Source organism: Prenolepis imparis, unplaced genomic scaffold (assembly GCF_030444845.1).
Source record: "Prenolepis imparis isolate NDT839.2.m4 unplaced genomic scaffold, iyPreImpa1.0 SCAF_13, whole genome shotgun sequence".
Classification (NCBI taxonomy): domain Eukaryota; kingdom Metazoa; phylum Arthropoda; class Insecta; order Hymenoptera; family Formicidae; genus Prenolepis; species Prenolepis imparis.
The window spans coordinates 4,469,332-4,494,178 of NW_028141171.1; the positions used below are offsets into that span (position 1 = coordinate 4,469,332).

The window sequence follows — 24,847 nt, forward strand, 5'->3', positions numbered from 1 at the left end:
AATTGTTGAACGGGTCGATTCATTATTTAGAAACGCTTCGAGAAACTTGTCTGGCCGCCCGTTCGACGAGAACTTATTCCACGAGACATTTTTGCGACTCTAAAGTGTCTTTCGCGACTTTCTCGATCGACGAAGGGAGTCGAATAAATATTGCACAGGGAGAGATAAGCGATAATACACCGATCATTCTATCAAGCTCCCTCTTTAAATGGGGTTATTGTGTTATATATAATCTAAATCTCATTTGTACGTATTATGTTAATGATTATTTAACCATTAGAGAAATATATTTATATTTCTCTAATTTATTAAACACGATAATGCGTCCCTAAAGAAACTCTCTTTACGACGTTACAGCGCACATAATTCTAAAAACAAAATGGCAAAATGTGTAACAATAAGCTACTTACATGGCGCTGCGAGTGTCGGGTATGTCACGATTACTCGGAAGACCGTCGGAGGCTTCTTGATTGAATTTATTCCTCGCGTATGGGTCCTCGCCTGCACGCAGACCCCCTCTCGAAACGTACCTGTTGCGCAAAGAAAATTATCGCTGTATCATATCTCGTGGTTATTTCTTCATAGCGCGTTTCAAATCTCAACCCGAGTTCGCGTGTATACTCTAGAGAACGGACGTGTCGGGAAAAAACACACATCTATCACAACGCGATTATAACGGCACGTTTGAGGCCGCTATATAATTGCGGGATAACAGCGGCACGGAGAGAATGAAACATTCCAGCGTGTAATGCAGCGAGCAATAATGGCGCCCGGAAATGTCCCCCATATAGAAGCTGCATCGCGATGGGATGCAATTTCTAGTCGGAAAGTTAATGCCCGAGAAGGAGGAGGAGTCCGGAGGATATATAATAGGTTCTTGCGCCGCCGAAATAATTAATATCGCGGAGAAGATGTGCCCGAGACTCTCCCTGAAAGCCGAAGTCAAAAGTCGAGTCGCGAGGATTAATATTGCATTCTCGCGAGCCGCGCCTGCTTTTCGAGGGACGCTTATGCGCAGAAGAGGAAGACGGGACGAAAATATACTACGCGAGATGGATGAAGTTTTCGAAGTGTATCCGCTAAGCTGATTATCGCGCGAGGGAAGATCGACAGACTCACTCACCCCTGCTCGTCGAAGTAATTCCACGTCACTCTCGGATCCGGAGTAGGCGCCGGCAGGAGCTCGGATGACATTACAATGGCGGTGCCTTCCGGATCCACGTAGCCGCCGGAATTCCCGCCGGCGGTGAGAGCCAGAGACGCGGGTTCCTTCAGCCGCAAGGCTCTGTTTTCGTTCTGCTGACAGAGAAAAATTTTCGATTAGAATTATATCTCGTAAAGTCAGGTATGAAAAGGGTTAATAAGAGTCAAACGCGCAACAAAGTTGTTTTTAAATTCCCCTCTTTAATTATTTATGTCTCGGTCTCGATCCCGAGGGGTGTCTCACTCATCAAAAATTTGTACATGTAATTGCGAATTACCGAGAATTCTAAGTAATTTCATGTAATGCGCCGTATAATTCTAAGTAATGAGACGAAATGCGTGTAATTATGCGTTAATTATTTTTTTAAAATAAAATAGAATATTTAAATATTTTAGTATACTGTTTAATTTAGTAAGAAAAATGTAATTAGAATGATTATAAAAAGAAATGTTAAGAAAAATAAATTTTATACCAATGTATTGTACAAAAAATTTAAAGTTAATATTTTTTTAAAATTAATATTGCAAATATTTAGTTGGAACACCTAAATTAAAATATTATATTATAATTAAGATATAACAAAAAGTTACGCATTCCCAATTATAAATTAAAAAAAATATCTTATTTTAAATTTGGTGATTAAAAAATTCAGAGATTTTTAAAATTCAACTGAAAAAAACATTTTTAATAAAAATTTCTTTTATATAAACTTGAATACACAAAATACAAATAAAATTAGATTAGATCTGAACAAATTAAATATCAAATATCAATGATTTCATAAATTATATTTAGTAAAATATATATATTAAAAAAACGTCATAACAACATTATTTTTACTTTTTAAGACGTTTTAATCATGTCTGGGTTATTATTGTTTTATGCTTGTAAATCAATGCGAAGTAATGCGTAATTCCAGAAAAAATGTACATGTATTGCGATAGTGAGACACCCCTCGATCTATCCTTTGGATCAGCGTATCGATTGATCGAAAGAAAGGAAGAAAAAGAAATTTTCGATTAGAATTATCTCATAAAATCAGGTATGAAAAAGCTAATGAGAATCAGGTACAGATATTAGGTGCAACAAAATTTGTTTTTGAATTCTTCTTTAATTATTTCGATCGTTTCTTTGGACCAGCCTCGAAAGAGAAAGAGAAAGAAATAAAGTTTCGATTAGAATTATCTCATAAGATCAGATATCAAAGGGTAAATTCTTACGAGATAAAATAATAAATTAAAAAGCCTTTGATATAGAAATACAAAATCAGGTAAAAATAAAAATAAAAGAGATTAATGAGAGCCAGGCGCAGATATTAGACGCAATAAAATTGTTTTTAAATTTCTCTAATTATTTTGAATTATTTATATATCAGAGCTTTTTTAATTTATTATTTTATCTCATAAGAATTTATCTGTCATATGAATTTGACAAATTACACCATGGTTTAGTGTATCTCTCACTTTATTAGACAACAGTAAAATTTGTAGAATAAACGTAGAAAAAATATTTGTTGTCGTTCAATAAATTAATTTTCATTAACCCTTCTGTCAATGAACGGATACTAAAGCAAATTTAAATGTTAATTCAGGTTACAACAAAATTATTTTTAAATTCCTCTATACTTATTTTGTATAAGTAAATAAGAAGAATTTAAAAATAATTTTGTCGCACCTAATATCTATTCTTACTAACTCTTTTTATATCTATATCAGAACCTTTTCGATTTTACGTCAAAAATGTATCGGAACTTTTCTCCATCTAAAACAAAATAAGAGATTTTTTATTCGAAAATAATCTTCCTAATATAAAGAAAAAGAATGTACGATATCCAGCAGTTGCTATAAAGAAACGCATAATGTATCAGAAAGATGCAGTTGATACCCAGATACCCATTGATGAAAAGATGAAAAATTATACATTGACAGAAGATTAGTTTTCATCAAACTATGCGCTTGAGACAACACCCTGCAGATATGTACAGAGTTATGTTATAGACTTGGAATATAACGAAATATCGTATCTCCGCACGACATAACGCAGTTACAGTGTATCTCTGTTCTCCCGTTCAACACCATCTTGCCATCCAAGCAATTCCCCGGGATCGACAGGATGGTCTTGGTCCTTTGTAACTCGACCTCCACGACTCCCCGGCCCACTTGGCTTCGACGTTGGGAGTCAATTGTAAGGCAAAGACGGTCCGTTCTCCGTGTACTGACACATCATCGATATACACCGTATTGATTTCGAATCCGGCCGCTGCCGGAGGTATCGCGTTCCCTATTGTGCCTTTGCATGGCAAACACATTGTGCCGCCGTCGATATGTAGGTCGTCGAAATTTGCTCATTAGATTTCTTCGATTCTCGTCCGCCTCTTCGGCGACGCCGCGACATTATTCGGGGATGAGAGTGGATCTTTTAGCGAGGATGCAGACACGACCCCCAGGTAGAGAGGTACGTGGTTCAACTTAAAATCGTCCGTATTTGCGCGAGAGGAAAACGTAAACGTGCGATGGCGATCGAACAATCGCAAGGATTACCTTCGTCGGGGACACGTATGACTTAACGATGAAAGAAAGACGTCTGTGGAATATTTAAGTAGAGGATGTATTTCGATTCACCGCTCTGAATTTTTCAAACTAGTTCATTAATTTTCTTATCGATATAATTAATTTCATCGGGACAGTCAATATAATATAGCACACGAAAGTTAAAAATGTATTATAAATTATTTATAAAAAAATATATTATTATATATTATTATATTATATTATATTATTTATTATTATATATTATTATATTATTATATTAGATTTATAAATTATTTAAAAAATTATTATAATATTCTCGTTCTCTCTGAATCGATGCAGAATATGACTTTAAATGAGTCTCCGATTTAAGTGAAATATTAATAACGACTTGTGCAATTATATGCAATATCGTAAAAAAACAGAATTGCAAGAGAGATCGACAGAATTTAACCAGTGGGATTATTCTTCTCTGGAATATCAAACAGCGAAAAAGACACAGCGATCGATTGTAATGAAAAAAAAAAAAAAAAGAAAGAAAGAAACGGCAAGAGTAAGCGCTCTAAAAAAAAATCCTATGCAAAGAGAGTAAATGGCGATAAGTGCATCTGTACCAGAGCCATTAAATGCGTCGCATTGCAAGCCGATCGTTAGTTTCACCGCAAATTCTTCTTTCGTCCCGAATCATCCCCTTTCCCCCCTTAAATTCTCCCCCCCGTCGACTACGATTCGAATGGCAGTGTTTTCCACGCGGAAGGCACGGATCGTTAACCTTATAGCGTCGATCTCACGCGCGAGAACGTCCGATAAAAGAAGGCGAATCGAGCGGAGGAATATAAAATAGCGAGCGCGAAGGATGGAAAAAGAGGGACGAAGTAAAAAGGGATGACGAGATGAAGGGAGAGAAGGAGGATGCACAATCGGCGTTGATGAAATATTAATTCACGGGTTACGGGAGACGCGTAATTAAACCGGAAACGCGCAGCTCTCGGACGGCCAGCTGTTGCATCCAGGTTCCATCCGGTGGCTGGATGATGGTGTTCGCCACGTGACGCCGCCAACAGCCGCGTTGCCGCGAATAAAACTCGATAAAGTGTCCTCGATACGATCAGTCATCGACGAGGGGTCGTCGAAAGCAAAAGTGCACCGTGGCGTGAATCAATATTTTTATTGTTTTAATCCCCGCGCCTCTCTCTCCCTCTCTTCCTCTACCATGTTTTCGTCACATGTGCTATAGTAATCTATATATTGTCAATTGTATGCGTATTTTAATTAATGTATGTATTTTACGTGCGCGCGTCTCTTAGATCCGTCAGTGAAGGGAGATAAAATGACAGATGACAGATAGAATAAAGAGATATAGGATGACAGAATTAAAAATATTATTATTGTAATTTTTTTTAATAAAAAATAAATTTTACATTAATAAAATTCTGGAGTTACGGGAGAAATTTCTAAATAAAAAGGACTCCGTGACATTTGATGAAAATCGTCGAATACAGAGAGATTATTAATATATAGTTAAATTCCACATTTAGCGTATGTAATTACGGAATTATGTGCCGCGTCTCACATCGGAATTGACAATTTCACGCCTGTGACATATTGGCAATATTAGCGCACTGCCAGTAATATCGGTTTCCGGTTTCTCGTATCGGATTCCGGTGAAGGCAATCTAATAATGTCGTGTTACAGGTTTAACTGTGCGTGTAACTGTGTGATATTGGGACGCAAGACGTCGCATAGGGAGAGATGGTCCAGAATTTAACGTCTTCGGTTTGAAAGCTCTCGCATCCGGTAATCAGAGATGTCGCGGGATGTAGAGTGTATTTCCCCTTTATCGCACACATGCATACACATTAATACACCTAACTTGTGTGAAAGACCGATATATATAAGGTGTCTCATTTTAAATAATGTATTGCTATTTTTCGAAAACAGACTTTCATTGAAAAATGTTTCATACAAAAATACTTTTTTAAACGAAACCACTATAATATTTTTTTGTCAAAATGTGTCAGAATAAAGCATAAAATATTTCGTAAATCATTCACTTTTTTGACATTTCCACTCGTAACAATTTTTTACGTCAAAAATATTACGAAGAATCGATTTATATTAGAAAATTATGATAGTTTCGTTTAAAAAAATAATAATGACCTCGAAATCTCAAAAAAGTCTCCACCTATGGAATAAGACTGCTTATGACAAGACGTCCTTCTCGAAATTCTAATACAACTTTTATATGAAATATTTTTCAATGGAAATCTCGGTTTTCGAAAAATAGCAATGCATTATTTAAAATAAGATACCCTATATATAACCGTAATAATCTTATAATCCTGCATATAATTACATATTTTAATACGCAAAATTAAATTAATTAAATTCACTAATTATTATTCGTAACATATTTAAGTAACTAAAAGCAGGATTATAAAAAGTCAATGACATCCCTAGAATTTCTCATTATGTAACTTAAAAAGAACAAGACAATTATATATATATATATTTTCGTGATATTCTCTATTTTTTTTTACCGTATTTATATACATACATACACACGGATATAACGTTCGATAACAGGACACATACACGTATATCGATTATATGAATCGTGACCTGGATCGATCGTTCCGCGAATAAATGGAGAAAAAATTTACCGTAATCTTTCACCGAGACTTGTTTTTATTGTGTATGTGATATTCCCGAGGTACAAATTTTTCTCCCGTTGCTTTTACGAGCATAATCGCCGTATACGTGATTCCCATAAAATTCATCGCATATGCACCGATGCAATGATACCGCAAAGCCGGAAGTGGCGAGTGCATGTACGGAACAATATGGTTATGTGCAGAGATCGCACGTTCGTTTGCAACGAAATCGCGGAAATACGGAAAAGAGACATTCAAGTGCATAATGAAAAAGAAAAAAAAAAAGAAAAAAGAGAGAGAAGGACAGAGAAACAGAGCATGTCGAATCGCGACAGGATTCGCGGGCCGCTGATGCGCGGCGGACATGACGTAGCTTCGATTAATGATTACACTTGATTTATGCCGTTTAACAGCATCACTGTACCTAGCATAATTATAGATTCTTCTAATATCAGAATTGCATTTAACGATTTCTTATTCGTAATTTTTTTTCTCTCTGTAAAACGCGTTGCACACTTGACATTTTTATTTTAAAATAATAGATCGGAAAATAGCTCTGATGATATTGTATATTATAAATACAAATTCAGGTATAAAAAGGACTAGTAAGAGCCAGATATTAAGTGCGACAAAATTATTTTTTTTTAATTCCTCTATACTTATTTTGTAATGGCAAAATTATTTTTAAATTCCTCTATACTTATTTTGTAATGGCAAAATTATTTTTAAATTTCTCTATACTTATTTTAATAACAAAATTATTTTTAAATTTCTCTATACTTATTTTGATGACAAAATTATTTTTAAATTTAAAAAGTCTCTGACATATAAATAGAAATTCAGGTATAAAAAGGGCTAGACAGTAAGAGCCAGGCACAGATATCAGGTGCGACAACATTATTTTTAAATTCTTCTATACTTATTATGATGACAAAATTATTTTTAAATTTAAAAGAGCTCTGATATATAAATACAAAAATTCAGATATAAAATAGACTAGTAAGAACAGAGGCACAGATATTAGCTGCGACAAAATTATTTTTAAATTCCTCTATATTTATTTTAATGACAAAATTACTTTTAAATCTCTCTATATTTATTCTGATGACAAAATAAGTATAGAGGAATTTAAAAATAATTTTTGTCATCAATCATCGATGACAAAATAAGTGTAGAGTAATTTAAAAATCATTTTAATGACAAAATAAGTATAGAGGAATTTAAAAATAATTTTGTCGCACTCCTAATATCTGTGCTTGGCTCTCCTTTTTATATCTGACTTCTTATTCTATTCGGCGAGGGAAGAAAACTCTTCGGGGAGATTAAGAAGAATTTAAAAGCTCTTGGAGGAGCAACAACAACAAAAAAACACTCGCCTCTTCGTCCGCGTTAAAAGAAACCAAGTTAAAACTTAGCCCGTTAGCATCCAATAATGCTATTTACGCGCGTAATCGCCGAATCTCGCCGAGAGTTGTGTTGTTGATCGACTCGCGACTCGTCGATTTGCGCTCGCGTGCTTTAACTTTTCGCGCGAGATTAAGTATGCATTTCGCCCTTGCCTCTCGCATTAATTTGTCATTGTCACGGCACTTTCCCGACTTCATCGCGATGCGCCTGGACGTAGTTCGCCCGAAGTTATATCATTTCCGAGTTAGTGATTAACGTCGATTCATCATGAAACGACACGTTTTCTCGCGCGTTTCTGTATCAGTTGATGATTATCGATCGTTCCAAGTTTAAATTTGGAAAATCGCATCACGCAAATCTTTTTAATTTATCTTTTCGCAACTGAGCAGATCCAAAAATGGAGTACAAAGGACTTTTCTATAGTTATATGTATATCATTTCTTGAAATATCAAGCGTGCAGACTCGAGTGACGTTTGAAGATTTATTTCCGCTGCGATTTTATGACGAATGAAGAATGACAGAGAGATATGTCATTGTTCCCCTTTCCCCTCCCCCTCTGTCGTTATTGTTCACTGCCATTCTGCGTGAGTGCAGATATAATTGATGAAAGCGATCGAACGCAATATCACTAAGTGATTTCACGATTATTATCGACGAAAATGGCATTATTAATGCGGTCATTGCCTCGAGCATGTGTATACGCTGTAATAATGTAAACGAGTTACTGACGCGTGTACTATTATTAGAACGCTTTGATACGGATGCATAAAGCGATGAAAACAATCTCATGACGTCACGAGTGATGAGTATTGCATAAACACGAAAATACAGAGAATTATTGTTTATTTACGACTGTTCGATTAATTGCAAGATGTGTTTGTAATATTATGTTATTTAATTCTGCCACCGCTGAATGAGAGATTCGTTGTTACAATCATTTATATAATATAGTGTAAATTATGTTAAATATATGTAAATATATTATTATTATATATATATATATATATATTAACATAATCACTAGACGTCGATAATAGAAGGGGTTTCGGCAAAATTATTTAATTTAATATTTTCTTTTGGCTTAGCTTTTACTGAGAATCAACAATTTCAAACTTCTGATTCCACTTTTATTTAAAAAAATTTTTTTATATTAAAAAAATTTTATTTTTTCAATATTTTAAAAAAATTTTTATATACTTAATTTTTTTAAAATAATAAATAAATAAATATGATGTTTTAGAAGTCGGCCAATAGAGCCAAGCGCGAAAATTAATTTTTAATTTTTCGGAACAGTATCTCTTGGTTTGAGATTACTGAGTTCCATTGATTAATTATCAATTAACCTCGAACTTACAACGGAAAAATAGGCGAGAAAAATATTGGTCCGAAAAGTCGCTGAAGCGGGAATTGAACCCGCGTCTTTCGCTTTCCGAGCGTTTCGAGGTTAATTGATAATTAATCAATGGAACTCAGTAATCTCAAACCAAGAGATACTGTTCCGAAAAATTAAAAATTAATTTTTTCGCGCTTGGCTCTATTGGCCGACTTCTAAAACATCATATTTATTTATTTATTATTTATTAATATTGAGAGCCGATTAAAAAATATTTCTTAAGTTATATATTAATTTTTTTTCTTCATTATTTAAATAATTCTTTAATAGACAGCGTTAAATAAAAAAAACCTGATCATAATTTTTTTTTAAATTTGGAAAAGGGGTTTTAATCCCAAAATCCTCTTTAGGATCTGCCAGTGAGATTGAGATATATATGTTATAAATATTAATATATTTTTTTATATTTATATAAAAATTCGTCACGTCTCGCAAAACACTTTCGCAACTTGTACATGTAACTTTGCAGACAGATCAACGAAAACATAAATGGCGAGGAAAGTGCAGTTGTAACATTATCCAGGGGCGGCGACGACGTCGTAATGCAGATGGGATGACGTTTGATTGCGTTTCTAATTGCAACGTGTCGTTCTTTCATGTCGGTCACGCATTATATATATTCCCACTATATAATATAATATGTTAATTCTCTCTGCCATTTACCTATCTATTATATATTCACATATCAAAAAAGCCGAAGGCGCTCTTTACAGTCTATCGAAGATCAAGAAAAGGAAGTCGGGAGGAGATATCTGCCGCGACGCATCTTCGCGATCATTTTGCATTTGCAGGGAACGAGTCTATTATTCACGAGATAGCTTGTCAGATTCGCTTGTCCGACACATTTTACTTTTAGAAAACATCTTAACCGACGCCGCCTCTTTTGTGTAAGTCCTTACGAGCACAACTTACTATTAATATGTAGAAGGTGGAACGAACGTTCTCTAGAATTGTGAAGAACGTAAAGACTCGTATTATAAAAAAAAAAGAAATTAGAAAAATTATTTCGAAATTTTTTAAATTATATTTTACAAAAAGATGTAATAATTAATAATTACGTATATTATACAAAACTTTTATAAAATGGAATATTTCATAATATTAACGGATCATTAATCATTTGATTGCATATATTTATTTTTAGTTTAATCTTTCCCGTGCAAAATTTATTCATTAATAAATAAAAAAAATATAAATAAATATAAATATAAAAAGAAATATATATTATATAAATTTATTTATTTCAGAATTATTTTTGTTCGTCAAGACGAAGAAAATATTTTAAATCATTAATTTAACATACTGAACAGATGTTCGCGCGGGAAAGAGATAAAACTGATATCAAATAAAGATTCGGGAAAGAGATGAGAAACCTGTCTACTTGTCGTCCACGTAAAAATATGAACTGTGCACAGGAGTTTCACGGCAGGCGACTGTTTCATCTTTCTTATATTCATACATACATACATCCCGTCGTAATTTTGTAGGAATAGAGTTTTCCCGTGGAATTTTCTGCGATTTCTCCATCTTCGGGGTAGCTTCGGCAGGCATTTCGAGTCGACGGAGTGCGAAGAGGAGGACAGGAAAGGGGGAGAAGGGAGCAGAGGAAACGGGAATACACGCGGCAGGGAACACCGGACCTGTCCGATATGTTTTCGCTGAGTTATGAGTAGATTTGCATATAGAAACTGTCTGTGTGTGGGGGCTGCGGAAACGGATTTGCCCGAAAGCAGACAAAGTGGGTGGGACGACACTTGGACATGACGTCGGTATTAAATTTGCGGTGCCGACCGATCCGATCTCCCGGATTAAATATTGTTAGGACAAGGGAGAAGAGAAGAGATAGAGAGAGAGACGAGACATATATATACAATTTCTGCACGAGTGATAGTTCGCCAAGTTTTCGGAGCGAACGAAGGAGCTAGAAGATTGTTGCACAAGACGAAACAATTTATTCTCATCAACGTCTTTTGCTCTTAATTGAAATACGTGGCGCGAAGCTAAGTAAAGGCGATAAAGTTTAGCGGCAGAGTATTCTGAGACAGACGGAAACTCTCGCGCCACGTCGAATACAAATGTCTCTTTTCGATCGATTTTTATCGCAATTAATATCAAGATAACGATATGCAATTTTTCGTGCGTTCGATTATTTTTTTCAATTCGCCTCGTGCATGCAATTAAATAGAGTGCACCGACACACGCGCGTTTCGTCCGATTATAAAAGGTTAATTTCCCTCGGTAAATTTGACTCGGTTCGGGCAAAATCTAGTTAGCCGATGGCTCGCTTCAAATCTTTCATGAAACGACCGTTGTGTATTTACTGCTGAACTCTTGTTAATGGTCGGCTCGTTCTACATCACCCGTGGCGGTTTCGGACAATTGCAGCTCCGGACCGCGAGCTTGTAATTAAATGTTTCCGCGGCAATCCACTTAACATCGTAACACGGGTCCCTGACTTAAGTGAATCTAAGATACATACATTTTCCACCCTCGTATCTCTATTTCGCCACGAGAATTACAGGCACCATAAAGAAACAGCTGACAGACATTAAATGCACTTCCCAGCTTCTGCAAGTACTTTTCTCTTTCTTTTTTCTCACATCTCTTAAGTAAAAATAATAAATTAATTAATTGTAAATACATAAATAATAATAAATAAATAATAAGTAATAAATAAATATATTTATACATTTAATTATTTATTTCTGAACCCTGTAGTTAAAATTATTAGAAATATTGGTAGAATTGAAAATTCTAACTTTATTTTGCAGCACAAACATTACTTTTATTAATGTAATTCTCAATTAGTCGCAATTATTTACATTTGATCAGTGAAAATTACAACTATGAACATTATACAACGGCTGCACATTTGTAAATCATATTATCATTCTACCGATGGCAGATCGCAAACAGAGCGTAAACACGTCGAAAGAATGCACGCCGATTTCAGTAATAACATCGTTGAAATTATAGAATATCGAATACGCGAAAGTTATATGGTGTTTAAACCACAGAGAGTATCCATTCACGATGTATATGTAACATAATTCTACATTAATTTTAAACTTATTTAGTATATTGTATGTGTTGTGCGCGCATATAGCAGAAATTTATTTATATAATTACTAACTACAGTCTCGTTTATTTCCGATATACATTCAACTAAATGCCGCACGGACTCTGTAATCGAATTCTTTGTCAAATTTCGAGAGTGTTTACGTGTACGTTATCAATGTATCAATATTGATTTCAATGTTATGTATTATCAATATTATTAATTTCTATTTCTCGTTAAAGAGAAAACTAATAATATCAATTTGTACGAAAAAACAGCTGGGGACATATTCATCGAATAATTTGCATAATTTGATCATCCGTTGGAATGGAAAATTGATATTATCCTGTTTAACTAAATTTATATAACTGTTTACTTTATATTATAACCAATCAAATTATATATATTTCGTTAAAATGTACTCTACGTAAAAATAATATCAAAATTAGTACAAAAAAAATTAATAAAATATTGAATTTTTAATTTCCGACAAAAAAAAAAGAAATTTTTCCATTTTTTTGTGTGGAAAATCGCGTATCTAATCGTACGAATTTTCTTTATCCGAGATACCCAATGAGATGGAGACCTACGACGCGACAAGCTCCGGAGCAAGACGAGAGGAACTGCTAAATCTTTCATCAATTTCCTTAATTAACCGACAACAATAGCAGCTGCTTCGTCGATCTTCTCTACAGAAACAGAGATCCCGACATCCCACAGAACGTATTGCGGGTCAAATTCGATGTATAAAGGACTGTTTGTTCGCGCGGGAGAGAGACTTCGATTATCTCTTATACGAAATAAGAGTATCATTCCTTTCGTGCACGATATATTGCACGAGAAAGATTGCTGTAATGAAATACATCGCTCTGTTATTTTTATGAAAACTTCTTATGACAAAGAAGATCATTATGTTTCAGAAAAAAGAATTTTGTATATATGTCGCATTGATTAATTTTATTACACAGAAAAATTCATAAAAAAACAACGCGAAATAATATATGTAATAATTATTTTCATGTTTTATAATTTCACTTTTCTCGTCTGAAAAATCAGGAGAAAGGAACACAGATGCACTGTTATATACATTATTTTTGTAACAACTTCTTTTGTGCGACAAAGAATATCATTATTTTGCAGAAAAAAGAATTTTATATATGTCGCAATAATTAATAATAGGTTTTTTTAATTTTATTACACCAAAAATTTCAAAGAAAAGCAACGCAAACTAATATATACGTAAATAATTATTTTTATCATTTATAATTTCACTTTTCTCTCGTCTGAAAAATCAGGAAGGAAGGTGAATGCGCTATTATATGCATTATTATCGACAACCGTGGTGTGCAAGGCGAATCAACTATACGGCAACGAAATTCCTCTCGAAACAAAACCTATTGTACGCGAGACAAAGACGAAGAATCCAACGCGAGTACCTACGCGCGCATTAGTGTCCCTATATACATATACCGACTCGATGCGATGCCGGCGAAAGGGTTGAGCAAACCGGTCTCAATAGATACAGGAACAATGGTAAGAACCCAGGGATGACTGTCGTTCCCATCCCCCTTCCTACCCCTAGCCAAAGCTCGATCGGCCAGCCGCCAGAAGGCTGAAGCGACCTCGACACTTAACGAAACGACGTTTCTTATCGATCCTTCTGCTCGCTTGGACGACTGTGAACGAGAGGATGTACAATTCGCCTCCTTGTTCTCTCATCCTCTTTCTCTCTCTCTCTCTCTCTTTCTTACTTCTTCTATTATATCGCGCGTAATCTCGTAAACTCGCGGTTCCGCCGAGCTCTTGATAAACACAGAGAGTGTGTTCCCTTTTTTCAAACAGAATCAGGTCAACGAGAGATAACTCATACAAAGTTTGGCCATTTTTTTCTTACCCGGCTGCGGCAGCGTAAAATGAACTTTCTCTCTATGGAGGATGGCGAGAGGCTCGAATTTCTCCTCTCCCAACCCCTTCACCGCGCCGCGCCGCAATTTAATGAAGTTGGGCATTTAATTAACGCTTTTTTATGGCTTTGGATGTTTCGAGTTAGCTCGCTTTAAAGATGAAACATCGGAATTACTCAAGTATCCCGCGATGCAGTGAACCGAAAGATTGTGTCCGTTTTTTTTTCTTTTTAATAACATATACTTTATATATAAAGAGTTAACCATTTGATTAAAGTTCTAAATTTTTCTAAAGTTTCTACAGAGTAATTAATGAGTAATATATAATTATAAATATATTATTCATTAATATAATATGATTAATCTATAATAATATAATATCTATAATATAATTTATTCTATAATAATATATAAAATATAATCTATAGATTTAATTATATAGATGATTAATATATATTAATTATATTATATTATTTATATTAAGTAATATAATTATAAATTACTTATTAATAAAATAAATATAAAAAGTATATATTATATAATTATAATTATATTAATTAAAATTATATAAAAAATATATTTTCTTATAATTATATTATTCATTAATATAATTAATCCATAATAAACGTGAATACTGAAATCGCTTCTTGGTTCTCTGATTAACGTTTTAAAATGTGTTATTGATCACAGATGGAGAGAGAGCTGAATAATAATTCAGCAGGATCCTGCATGCACACCATAGATTTTATTTTTAATAACCAGATGCGTCTCGGCTTACAGGTAGAGTGTGCCACTTGTGTAATCCACGTGGTTGCAGTTGTGTCTAGCGTGACCTGTATGCTAAGCCCCCCACGTTTGCGAAACCGCATGCATCAAGCTGATGTAGGAGACATTAATGCCACGTCGTACGAGCCACACGTGCCACATCCCCCGCGCCGCGTTTCAAACCACCCTGCCACCCCGTCAACCTCGGATTCTTCATCTTTATCTCCGGCCAGAATTCCATTTATCTCCGTTACACCACCGTGCAGTTTCGCGCTCGGGAAAGCATTTCGCTATCTCATTATCCATCGAATATTCCTCGATGCACCGACTATAAATATATATATTCTTCCCCACATCGCGGTAAATTGCGTTATCTCTTTCATTAATTTCACAGTTGGAAAATTTGTGTTTTTTTGTTAAAAACGGTCCCCGTTAAAATTTTTGTGTTAAATATTTAACACATTCATGTGTTAAATTAACATACCTATTGCTGTTGTGTTAATTGAACTCAAATGTTAAATTATTAAAATAACTGAAAAAGTGTAAAAATAACACAATGTGTATTTACTTTTAATTTTACACAATAAATATGTTCGGTATTATTAGGGACAAGATTTATCTGTTAAAATTTACAGAAAAAATAATTTTAGTTTATAATATAAGTGGGGATGATAAAATGTAAAATTAACAATTTTTTTAGTTAATTTTTACATTAAAACTATGTTAATTTAACACAAAATTTATTTTAAGTTTACTTCAAGTTTACATTTATTTTATGTTATAATATTAACACAATATTCGTGTCATCATTTAACATATCCGTATTATGATAAATTAACACAAAAATTTCTGTGGACCGTTTGGGACATGTGATATTTGTTAAATTTAACACAAATTTTTCAACTGTGTTCGAGATCATTATCTCCACAAATAAAATGTATACAATTGAACAGTTATTATAAATTAAATTTCAAACAAAATAAATTTATTTTTAATATTAATAAAATTAATTTATTTTACAAATTAGACAGTATTACAAATAAATTTCTAATAAAAAGAGATTATTCGATGAAATGTGTAGAAAGAATATTTCTGTCCCTGATTTTTTGACAGCGAAGAGTCAGTCTTTTGGCCTAGTCTTGAGAATCATTTGCATATAAATTGTGCGCAAAGGAAGAGAAAAAAGGCGTTATTGCGCGCGGAAAAGATGAAATACGCATCGTCGACTTATAACAAGGAGGCGGCCGCATCATATAGTCGATACCAGACGGAGAGGCTCTGCGCGAGAGAAGCTCAAAACCAAAAGAGCTTTCCCGTGTCCTCGGCAGTCCTCTCTAATGTAAATTTACTGTCGGGCCGTTACTCTTAGCAGTTTTCTTTCTTGCGGAATGCACTTTTGCATCGCCGCTCCTTAACCTATGGCGCGTCGTGAAGGGATAAGCGTATTTATGAGGTCGAGAAAAATCGGGGGAAACCACGGTTGCCAGAACATATTGATTTTTTTTCTCTTTTTTTTTTCAGTTCTGTGCGAGAAAATTCCTCTCCTCTCTATATCGACCGTTCCGCTTATCATCGGAATCCTGATAGGATCGTGCTTCCGTCGTTGAGGAGTACACACAGTGAATAGAAATAGGGTACGAATCCTTGCTCCAGGCATCGATACTTCGTACATACAAGTATCGCAACGAAAAACACACACACAATATATATATGTATATACAGGATGATCCTCGATGGTCGCCGCGATTTTTAAAGCTCTTTCGATAATCTGACAAAAAAAAGTCATCAACAGAAATTTATTGGTTTTTAATTGGCAACAAATTGCAATAAAAATTAGCCGAACACTCTTTGTTTGATAAAAAAGCAAGGTCACTCTGACGTTTTAAATGGAACCATCGGGTTTTTTTTTATAATAATGTAGAGGACAGCAAAACAAATTTATCGAGTATACACAATGTTATTTCAAAGTTACATTACAACTCTATAAACCATTTTAAATTTGCTGAAGCGTAATTCTTCGCTATCGAAGAAGTTCACTAGAAACGTAAGTAGTAAGCAGACTCAATAATTTGATTTTATGTTGTCCATACGTAGTTTAATTATGAAAATAATTAAATTATTTTTTTTATTATTTTGGTTATTTGATTAGTTTAATCATTTTCTTTTATTATAATCGTTTTATTTTTTCTAACATTTTAATTATCTTAGCATATTAAATAAAATGATCAAAACGATCAGAATAATCAAAACGAATACAATTTAAAAAAATCTTTATTCGAGCAAAAAGTAAACCCAAAAATCTCGATTTTATATATTCCCTCGGGGAAAAAATTGCAATAAAAATGATATACTGAATATAAAACAAACAAACAAAGTTCGAAATTGCTTGATGCTTGAACTCGCCTAAACTGATATATTTTTTTCGCAACTACTAGATTGATATCTCAAACGTTTTCGATTAAACGCACGCCCATTGGAAGAATCGTTAGGCGATAAATTCGAGCGTCACACAGATTACGTATGACGGAAAGCGATGCGTTCGGATGGAAATTGATTTTTTTAACGCCGGGTTGAACGCGACGCGTTATTTCTCGCGTGCTCACGCGTGGACCGATAACAGTGTAATTTATCAACAGATAAGAGAGAAGGAGACAGAGAGTCGTCAAGTGTGATCGACATACGTTTCATACTCGATGACCGCGATAGCGGCGAGCTATGTCATGTGTTGGCAGCAGCTTTTATGGCGGATTCAACGAAAAATTCATAAAAAAATTGATTCTATAAAAATATCGTGCTTACAGCATAGCCCACATTTCAGCATAGAAAATCTGCATTACCATTGTATATACTTCGTTCCTTCCGATTAATGCGCGAAATAAATTTTACATCTGAAAGGCAGAAGTAGCTAATTAACATGAACTGAAAAAACGTACATATTTCAGAGTTATATGTTTTTGTCTTTATCTTGCGCCGAAGAGAGAGACGACATGTCAATTATAAACGACATACAAATAAACATTCCGATACGCAATAAACATTCTAAAATATCGCTAGACTTAATGAATTCTTTCTCAGAAAGAAAAAAAATAAAATACTTTTTTAGTGCTCGGTAAAAATATGTGCGCATACCAATTTACTCCTAAAGTTGCGACATGTACAAATTTCGCAAAATATTTTTCTGCTGCGAAAACAGAAACGGGGGCACGGGCAAAATTTTCCCTCGTTTAACCATAACTGTCGGTCCTGCAATTTACGCATGGCCGCGTATGTGTGTGTGCAGGTTTGCAAACATTTTTTTTTCTTTTTTTTTTACCATTCTACGGTCCGTATATAGCCGAGAGACGAAACTTCGAGACGAATCTCGCGCGCGCGGAGTCACGCACAGCGGTTTCGAGGAATACAAGGAAAGGGTTGGGCAAAAGGGACGGTCGCAGGGAAATGCGACGAGGCGAAGATTAAGAGCACCCGAGGGACGAATAAAATGGGTAGAAAAGGAACAGAGGGAGACGGGGGGTTGATGGCGAGAAGGACGTTTCGTCGCGCGTCTCGCTTACATAATATTTCTCGTCGACGACTTGCAGTTTGGCTCAGGAAGAGAGACATATGTCTCTCTTTCTCGACCTCACTCTCGAACTAGACGCGACGTAGTGGATTCACTGCGAGAATAATGGAGTGTGATGGATTTACAAGAGTACCCTTCTTTTCGCACTCATCTTCATCCCGATGCAATTAATGAAGTATCTCATCGTGCACAGCGACTTACGAATATACAATAGTCATACATCTTGTATATATTATTAGATAATTATACAAAAAATTTATATAAAAAAATCAGTAAATAAATTATATATAAAAATCATTATATAAAAAATTCAGTAAATAAATTATATAATATATAAATTATATAATCAGTATATAAATCATTACAAATCATTACAAATCATTATAAATATTATTATATTAAAGTAATAAAATTAGTATAAATCAGCATATACAAATTATTTGTAATAATCCTATTGTCATTTCTTTTAATCACACATTTTTGTACCGCTTAAAATATTGTGTGTATATACATCAATATATGTTTGATAAAAAAATATAGAATAAATTTTCATGCGATAAAAAAATAATATAAGTAGTAAATATTGTAAATATTGGTTCGTTAGTTGATTTAATGCTTCCGTGAAAAAAAATTTGCGTTTTACGCAATTAGCGCGAAAATTTGTGCGTTTTATTTATATAAATAAAAATATAAAAATATGTATCTTTTATTTCTTTTTGTTTTTCTTATTTCCCGCGCTATATATATGGGCATCTTTTACTACCGGATTGGGATTAAACTTATCTCTCAAGTGAGTTTTGCATAGGTCGAGGAGATTTTTCTGTGATTTCCCACTCGGCGCGAGAGTTATTTTTATACCCTCCCGACGTCGCGCGCGAGTTCCTTTAATTCCAGATTCGAGATTGAATTAATCGAACGGCGGGATTGTCGGAAGTAAATAGCTGCGTCGCCGTGAAGGCCACATTGCATCGGCTTTATTCGAAATTCACGAACCAAGGATTTCCACGACGGCGTTTCCAGCGGAAGTGAATGGAGGATTCCTGAACGAAAGGAGATGCACTTTATTGATGCGTGACAGGAAAGTGCAGGATTAACGATAAGCTTTATAGAGCATCTTTTTAAGACGTTCTTTGTATTCTCTAATCTGAGCAAGATTGAATCTATTATTCAAAAAGAAAAATGTTCTAATATATGTGTGTTGTATGCATGTTCTAAAAATTATATAATAAAAATAATACAAAAATAATTGCTTTTTATATCTGAAATATTTTCATTTTATTTTTTTTGGCACGTAATCTTAGGATCGACTTCTTCTCAAGCTAAAAATTTGACGGAAAAGATAGATAATTACTGAAAAATATAAAATCTTTTTGAAAATAGATTCAATATAACAGTAGAATTAGCCTTGAATAAAAGTCCTAAATATAGTTACAGTGTTATACGACTTACAATGTCAAATAAAAAAATGTGTTAATTGATCAGTTGCGTATACGAGACATTATAATTAAATTACTCATTGGGTGTGAAAATTTATAATTGCAATTAGGACTTTAAGTTGTTGTTAGCTAAGAATTAATAAGAACGCAATAAGTACATTAACCAATTATATTTTGAAAAAAAATATGAAGGTAATTCATATCGACGCTTTTCCACATAAAAGAAAACAGTTTTTTGCGTACTTTTCAATGAACTATTAACCTATACGTATGATTAGAAATTTTAAACTAATCGAAAAAGAAGAACATATGCACAAGCTTTGTATTATATTTTGATTAAATGGAAAAAAAAGTTATGCCTTGTTAGAAAGAAAAAAAAAAAAAAAAGAAAAAAAAAACATTCGATACAAAAGAATTAAAATAAATAATAAATAAATATATAAGATAACGTTGTTATGATTAATATGGAAACACGATTTTTTGTGGTAGAGGTATTACATTCCTTTTAAATTCCTAATTGCAACTATATAAATAATAATGAGTAATATAATTATATAATTATATATCCCTTATACACGCAACTAATCAATTGATATTTTTTAAATTCGACATTGTGAGATTTAAATTAAATAATAGATGTAAAATAAAACTTTATTAATATGATCAATACGAAAACACGATTATTTGTAATAGAGGCAATTTTTTCACACTACTGGTCATAAAAGCCGGTCCGTTTCCTTCTAATCAAACTCCATCGCAGAAATAAGATTGAACCGATATCGCCGCGAAATGTGTGTAATGGATGTTTTTTCCACAGCCCGGAAACAATTTTTTCCCGTGAAATTTTTACGAGATACTCGCGCGCGGAGTCTCCGCGCAACATTCCGCGAAAAATGATTGTCGTAAACGCGCCTGGGAATCGGACGTAGGTAGGTATCGTTGGTCGCCAGGGCATGCCAAGCCAGCCACCATGTAACGTTCACTTTTCTTTTTTTTTTTTTTACCAATTTACAATTTCATCCCCTCAGTTTTACGATAGCGTAAAGCGTCCATAAATTCTGCGGAACGTATCCGTCGTCCGTTATGACCGCGAACGCGATTTTTCCTTCGCGATAAACAACTTTCGGTATGAAACCGCGGCGGCAGGTAATTAATGACAGGAAACACCGTAAGCCGCAAAGAGGAACGTTGATCTAATTTTAACCTGTCAGAGTTGTCGCGTTATCGTGCCACATAATTTGTTGCAAAAGTTGTAGAAATATGGGTCGCCCCCTTTTATAATAAAAGAAGTATTTGCCGTTAGAAAAGTTACTTTTGTGACAGCGCTAAGAACAAAATTTTACGACGTATATGTATATTGTATAATATGTATTTAATGATTTTCAGTGCAAGGCAGTTATAGTTGGAAAAATGGAATATATTATATATATTTGCTTCCATTCGTTTCGTAAGAATTTTATTTTCTGAAGAAATAAGATTAGAAAAAAGTTGACAGAAAAGAAATTGAACTAAATAATGTAAAAAAATAAGAACGGTGAACATGATTATACTTCGTATATATACTTTTTTGAAAGTTAATATAATTTTTTATTTATTTATTTAATTCATGCTTTGCGGTTTATATATCTACAATTTGTGTTTGCCTAAATGTGAATAAGGGTTATTAAGTGTACATTTAGAGTTATAAAATATCAAATCAAATAAATAAATCAAATGAAACAAATCAAATAAATTTGAAGCTTACTATTGAAAAATTAGAATTAAAATTGAAATTAAATATTAAAGTGCTAAAATAAAATATCAAATTATTAAAATTAAATATCAATTAATTAATCAAATACATAAATCAAATAAATTAAAACAAATAAATCAAATCAAGTAAGCTTGAAGCTTATTATACAAAAATTAAAATTAAATATCAAATTAAAATTCAATATTAAATTAAAATTCAATATTAAAATTAAATATCAATTAATCAAATAAATAAATCACGTCAAATCATATAAACTTGAAGCTTATTCAAAAATTAAAAATAAAAATACAAGAAAATAAAAATAAAAATGGAAGTTAAAATAAAATTAAAAAAACTTAAAAAAATTTCGCATTTGAAATAAATCTGCGATTAGTTTGGAACATTTGGTGATTCGGCGAAATAATAAGAAAAAAAAAGAAGAGAAAACGGTAATGACGTTGACTGCATGACGGTGTGTGCCATACGGCAACTAGGATGATTCGAGCACTCGTGCACTAAAATACCCGTCATTAGAGCGATAATGGTACGACGAGGTGAGGCGATTTCGTGTGGTATCAGCATTCTGTGCGCTGGCCGATCGGTCCAGACGCGAAATGACACTCCGGATTCACCGCGAAAACCGCATCGATTGACTCGGGGCTCCCCTAAAGATCAATTTCCGATCAATTCGTACCGGAAATTATGCGTCGGCGTGGATATTACGGAAAATCGCGGCTCCGTCATCGGAGAGACTAACGTTGTCATAGCGTGAGCGTATTTTTAAAGAGAATTTCATTCACCTTCAGCTATGGAAAACTCTGTGCATTTCACTTGAAAAATATTTAAAAAATATTGTAAAAAATTCTTCAAAGGAAATAGAAGAGAAAAGATACAGAGATGAAGACTAATATATATAGAATATTCTAATAGAGCAGCTTTGTTTCCCAGTAGCAATATTTTCTACATTATAATGTTCGGAGAAATCTCTTTCTCTCTCGCGACTTTCGCGAAGACTATCGTATCGTTCGTCAATAGAGAGATTATCTGATTTATATGTGCACTGGATACTAACTAAATCCTCTGGATCGAATGACCAATAAGTCGGTTTATATGCAACGCACCTGTCGCGTTAGATCGGACACGATTAATTAATTTCCGATAACAATTAAGTGCGGCCGCATGCGGGGGTATTAGTCAATGTTAAACGAGGCGATTACTTATTTAAACTGAAACATTATGTCTCCGGACTTCTTGCCTCTGTCTTGCTGTTAGGTCAGCTTTAAGCTCGACATATACGGAGACACGTTAGATACGTGAACTCTCCGGGCTAACCAAAGATCACGCCGGGGAGTGTAAGGCGATTAATTCCGGCGAAATTGAATCGCTAGTGCTAATTCTCGCAAGATCTCTCGAAAGTACGAACAAGCGGGCTTCGAGAAACGTTATAGAAGGGAAGGAGGAAGGCGAGAATTGTACTAGTCGCCTGGACTTTTGCGTGTCGTGTCGAAAGTTTGTATGGATTTAATTTCGGTCGGCCAAATGTCGACTTAATTCACCGAATACCAGACAACTCTGACTTACAAGACTGAAATTAGTGTCTTCGGATAATTTTAATTTAATTTAACGAGAGACTTTCGCGAAAAAGATAAATAATTAACCCCTCTGATCTTTCATTCCGTTTATCTCTGAATTTTTCGAGTGTCAGTATTTAGTTTTAAATTAAATTTCTTGCTCTGTAAAATATATACTATGTAATATATAAAATAAAAAATATATAATATATAATATATAAATATAATATATAAATATAAAATATATATAATATATATATATATATATATATAAAATATATAATATACATAAAAAATATGTAAATATAAAATATATTATATAAAAAATATATAAATATAAAGTATATATAATATATATAATATATTACTTTCATTGTGTGCAACAATAATAGTGCAGGGAGGGAATAATCAAATTTCACACACACAAACGTACGCTAACGAGTTTTGTGCACTCTCTCGTTTCATTAAACATTGCCGTGCGTTTTATCCCTATTCAAACACGCGTGTACGATCCTTTCGTGTAGAATCGTGTTGAGCTTAATTAAAATAATCGTCATTGATTAAACATTCGATGATGCTAACTGTAACGAAACAGCTCGCGGATATACGCGGGAACAAAGATAAACCGTACGTATTTATTCAAGATACGTCACGAGAAATACAGACGCACTTTCAACTGTATAATTTTACAAAAGATATTTCCAAGGAAGAAAATTATCTTTAAGAATTATTACGGTTTGCAGTTTCGACATCAATAAAAAACTTCTGATAGAGAATTGATAAAATTAAAAAAAAAAAAAAAAAAAAATGTTAATAAGCGATTCGTAATTCGTCGAGAATCAAAATACAGAGGGAGGAGGGCCTACTCAATTCATCCGTGTACCAAGGTCCTTCGGGGCTCGCCTTGATTGGCTTTCAATCCGGCGTCTTGGCACGTCACGATATCTCCCAGTTGCAGCTTTCAAACGGACATCCACATACTGGGATTCACGTTTAGCCTTCGAATCCACTCGCGCGATCGCGATCGATAGACAGACGTCGAACACCCTTGTATACGTATAGAGAGAGAACTAGAGAGAGAGAGAGAGACCGTCGATTGCTCGAAACTTGGAATTGGGACAGCATACCGATATCTGCCGACGGGCAAGCCGCACACACCCACGTGCATAAGCCGACTAGACTGCATCGGTGCATCCGGTGCATCACTGCAAGGAACCGATGGGGTACATATACGCAGTGTCCCGGAAGGAGAGATCGATCCTTCCCGAACTAATGATATCGCTAATCTTGTCAGAATTCTACGCACGCGTGCGTCATAAACTGTGTATAGAAGTGGGATTAAAAAAAGGGATATTTCGAAAAATTATTGTAAATTTTAAAAGGATCACGAATAGTTATGATAACAGGAACAAGGAGCACCTTGTTCCTGTTATCATAACTATTCGTGATGGTCTCTGATGCATTTTTTCGATGCGTAAAGGATAGGAGATCCTTGCCGAGACACCTCGTTTATAATTCCTGCTATCATAATTACTCGTGATAATCTTTTATGCATTTTTTTCGATGCGTATTTTTGATTCTATTCAAAAGTGGATACCTTGAAGAAATATTTGACAATATACTGTCGTGAAG

The 24,847-nt window shown here is 34.0% G+C and overlaps 1 protein-coding gene across 5 annotated transcripts in view; it reads right to left on the reverse strand.

Moving 5' to 3' along the window:
- Window positions 1-24,847, reverse strand: part of Pgant2 (polypeptide N-acetylgalactosaminyltransferase 2) — a 260,868-nt gene that overhangs the window by 89,639 nt on the left and 146,382 nt on the right. For 3 of the 5 annotated variants that reach the window (XM_083053229.1, XM_083053224.1, XM_083053227.1), the window contains exons 2-3: window positions 1,124-1,299; window positions 411-530 (exon numbers count right to left, since the gene is read on the reverse strand). In XM_083053229.1, the coding sequence (XP_082909355.1) occupies window positions 411-530; window positions 1,124-1,194 (191 nt within the window). In that variant the 5' untranslated portion in view covers window positions 1,195-1,299. The remainder of the gene's footprint in view (window positions 1-410; window positions 531-1,123; window positions 1,300-24,847) is intronic. The other 2 variants (XM_083053228.1, XM_083053226.1) reach the window with 1 other exon arrangement.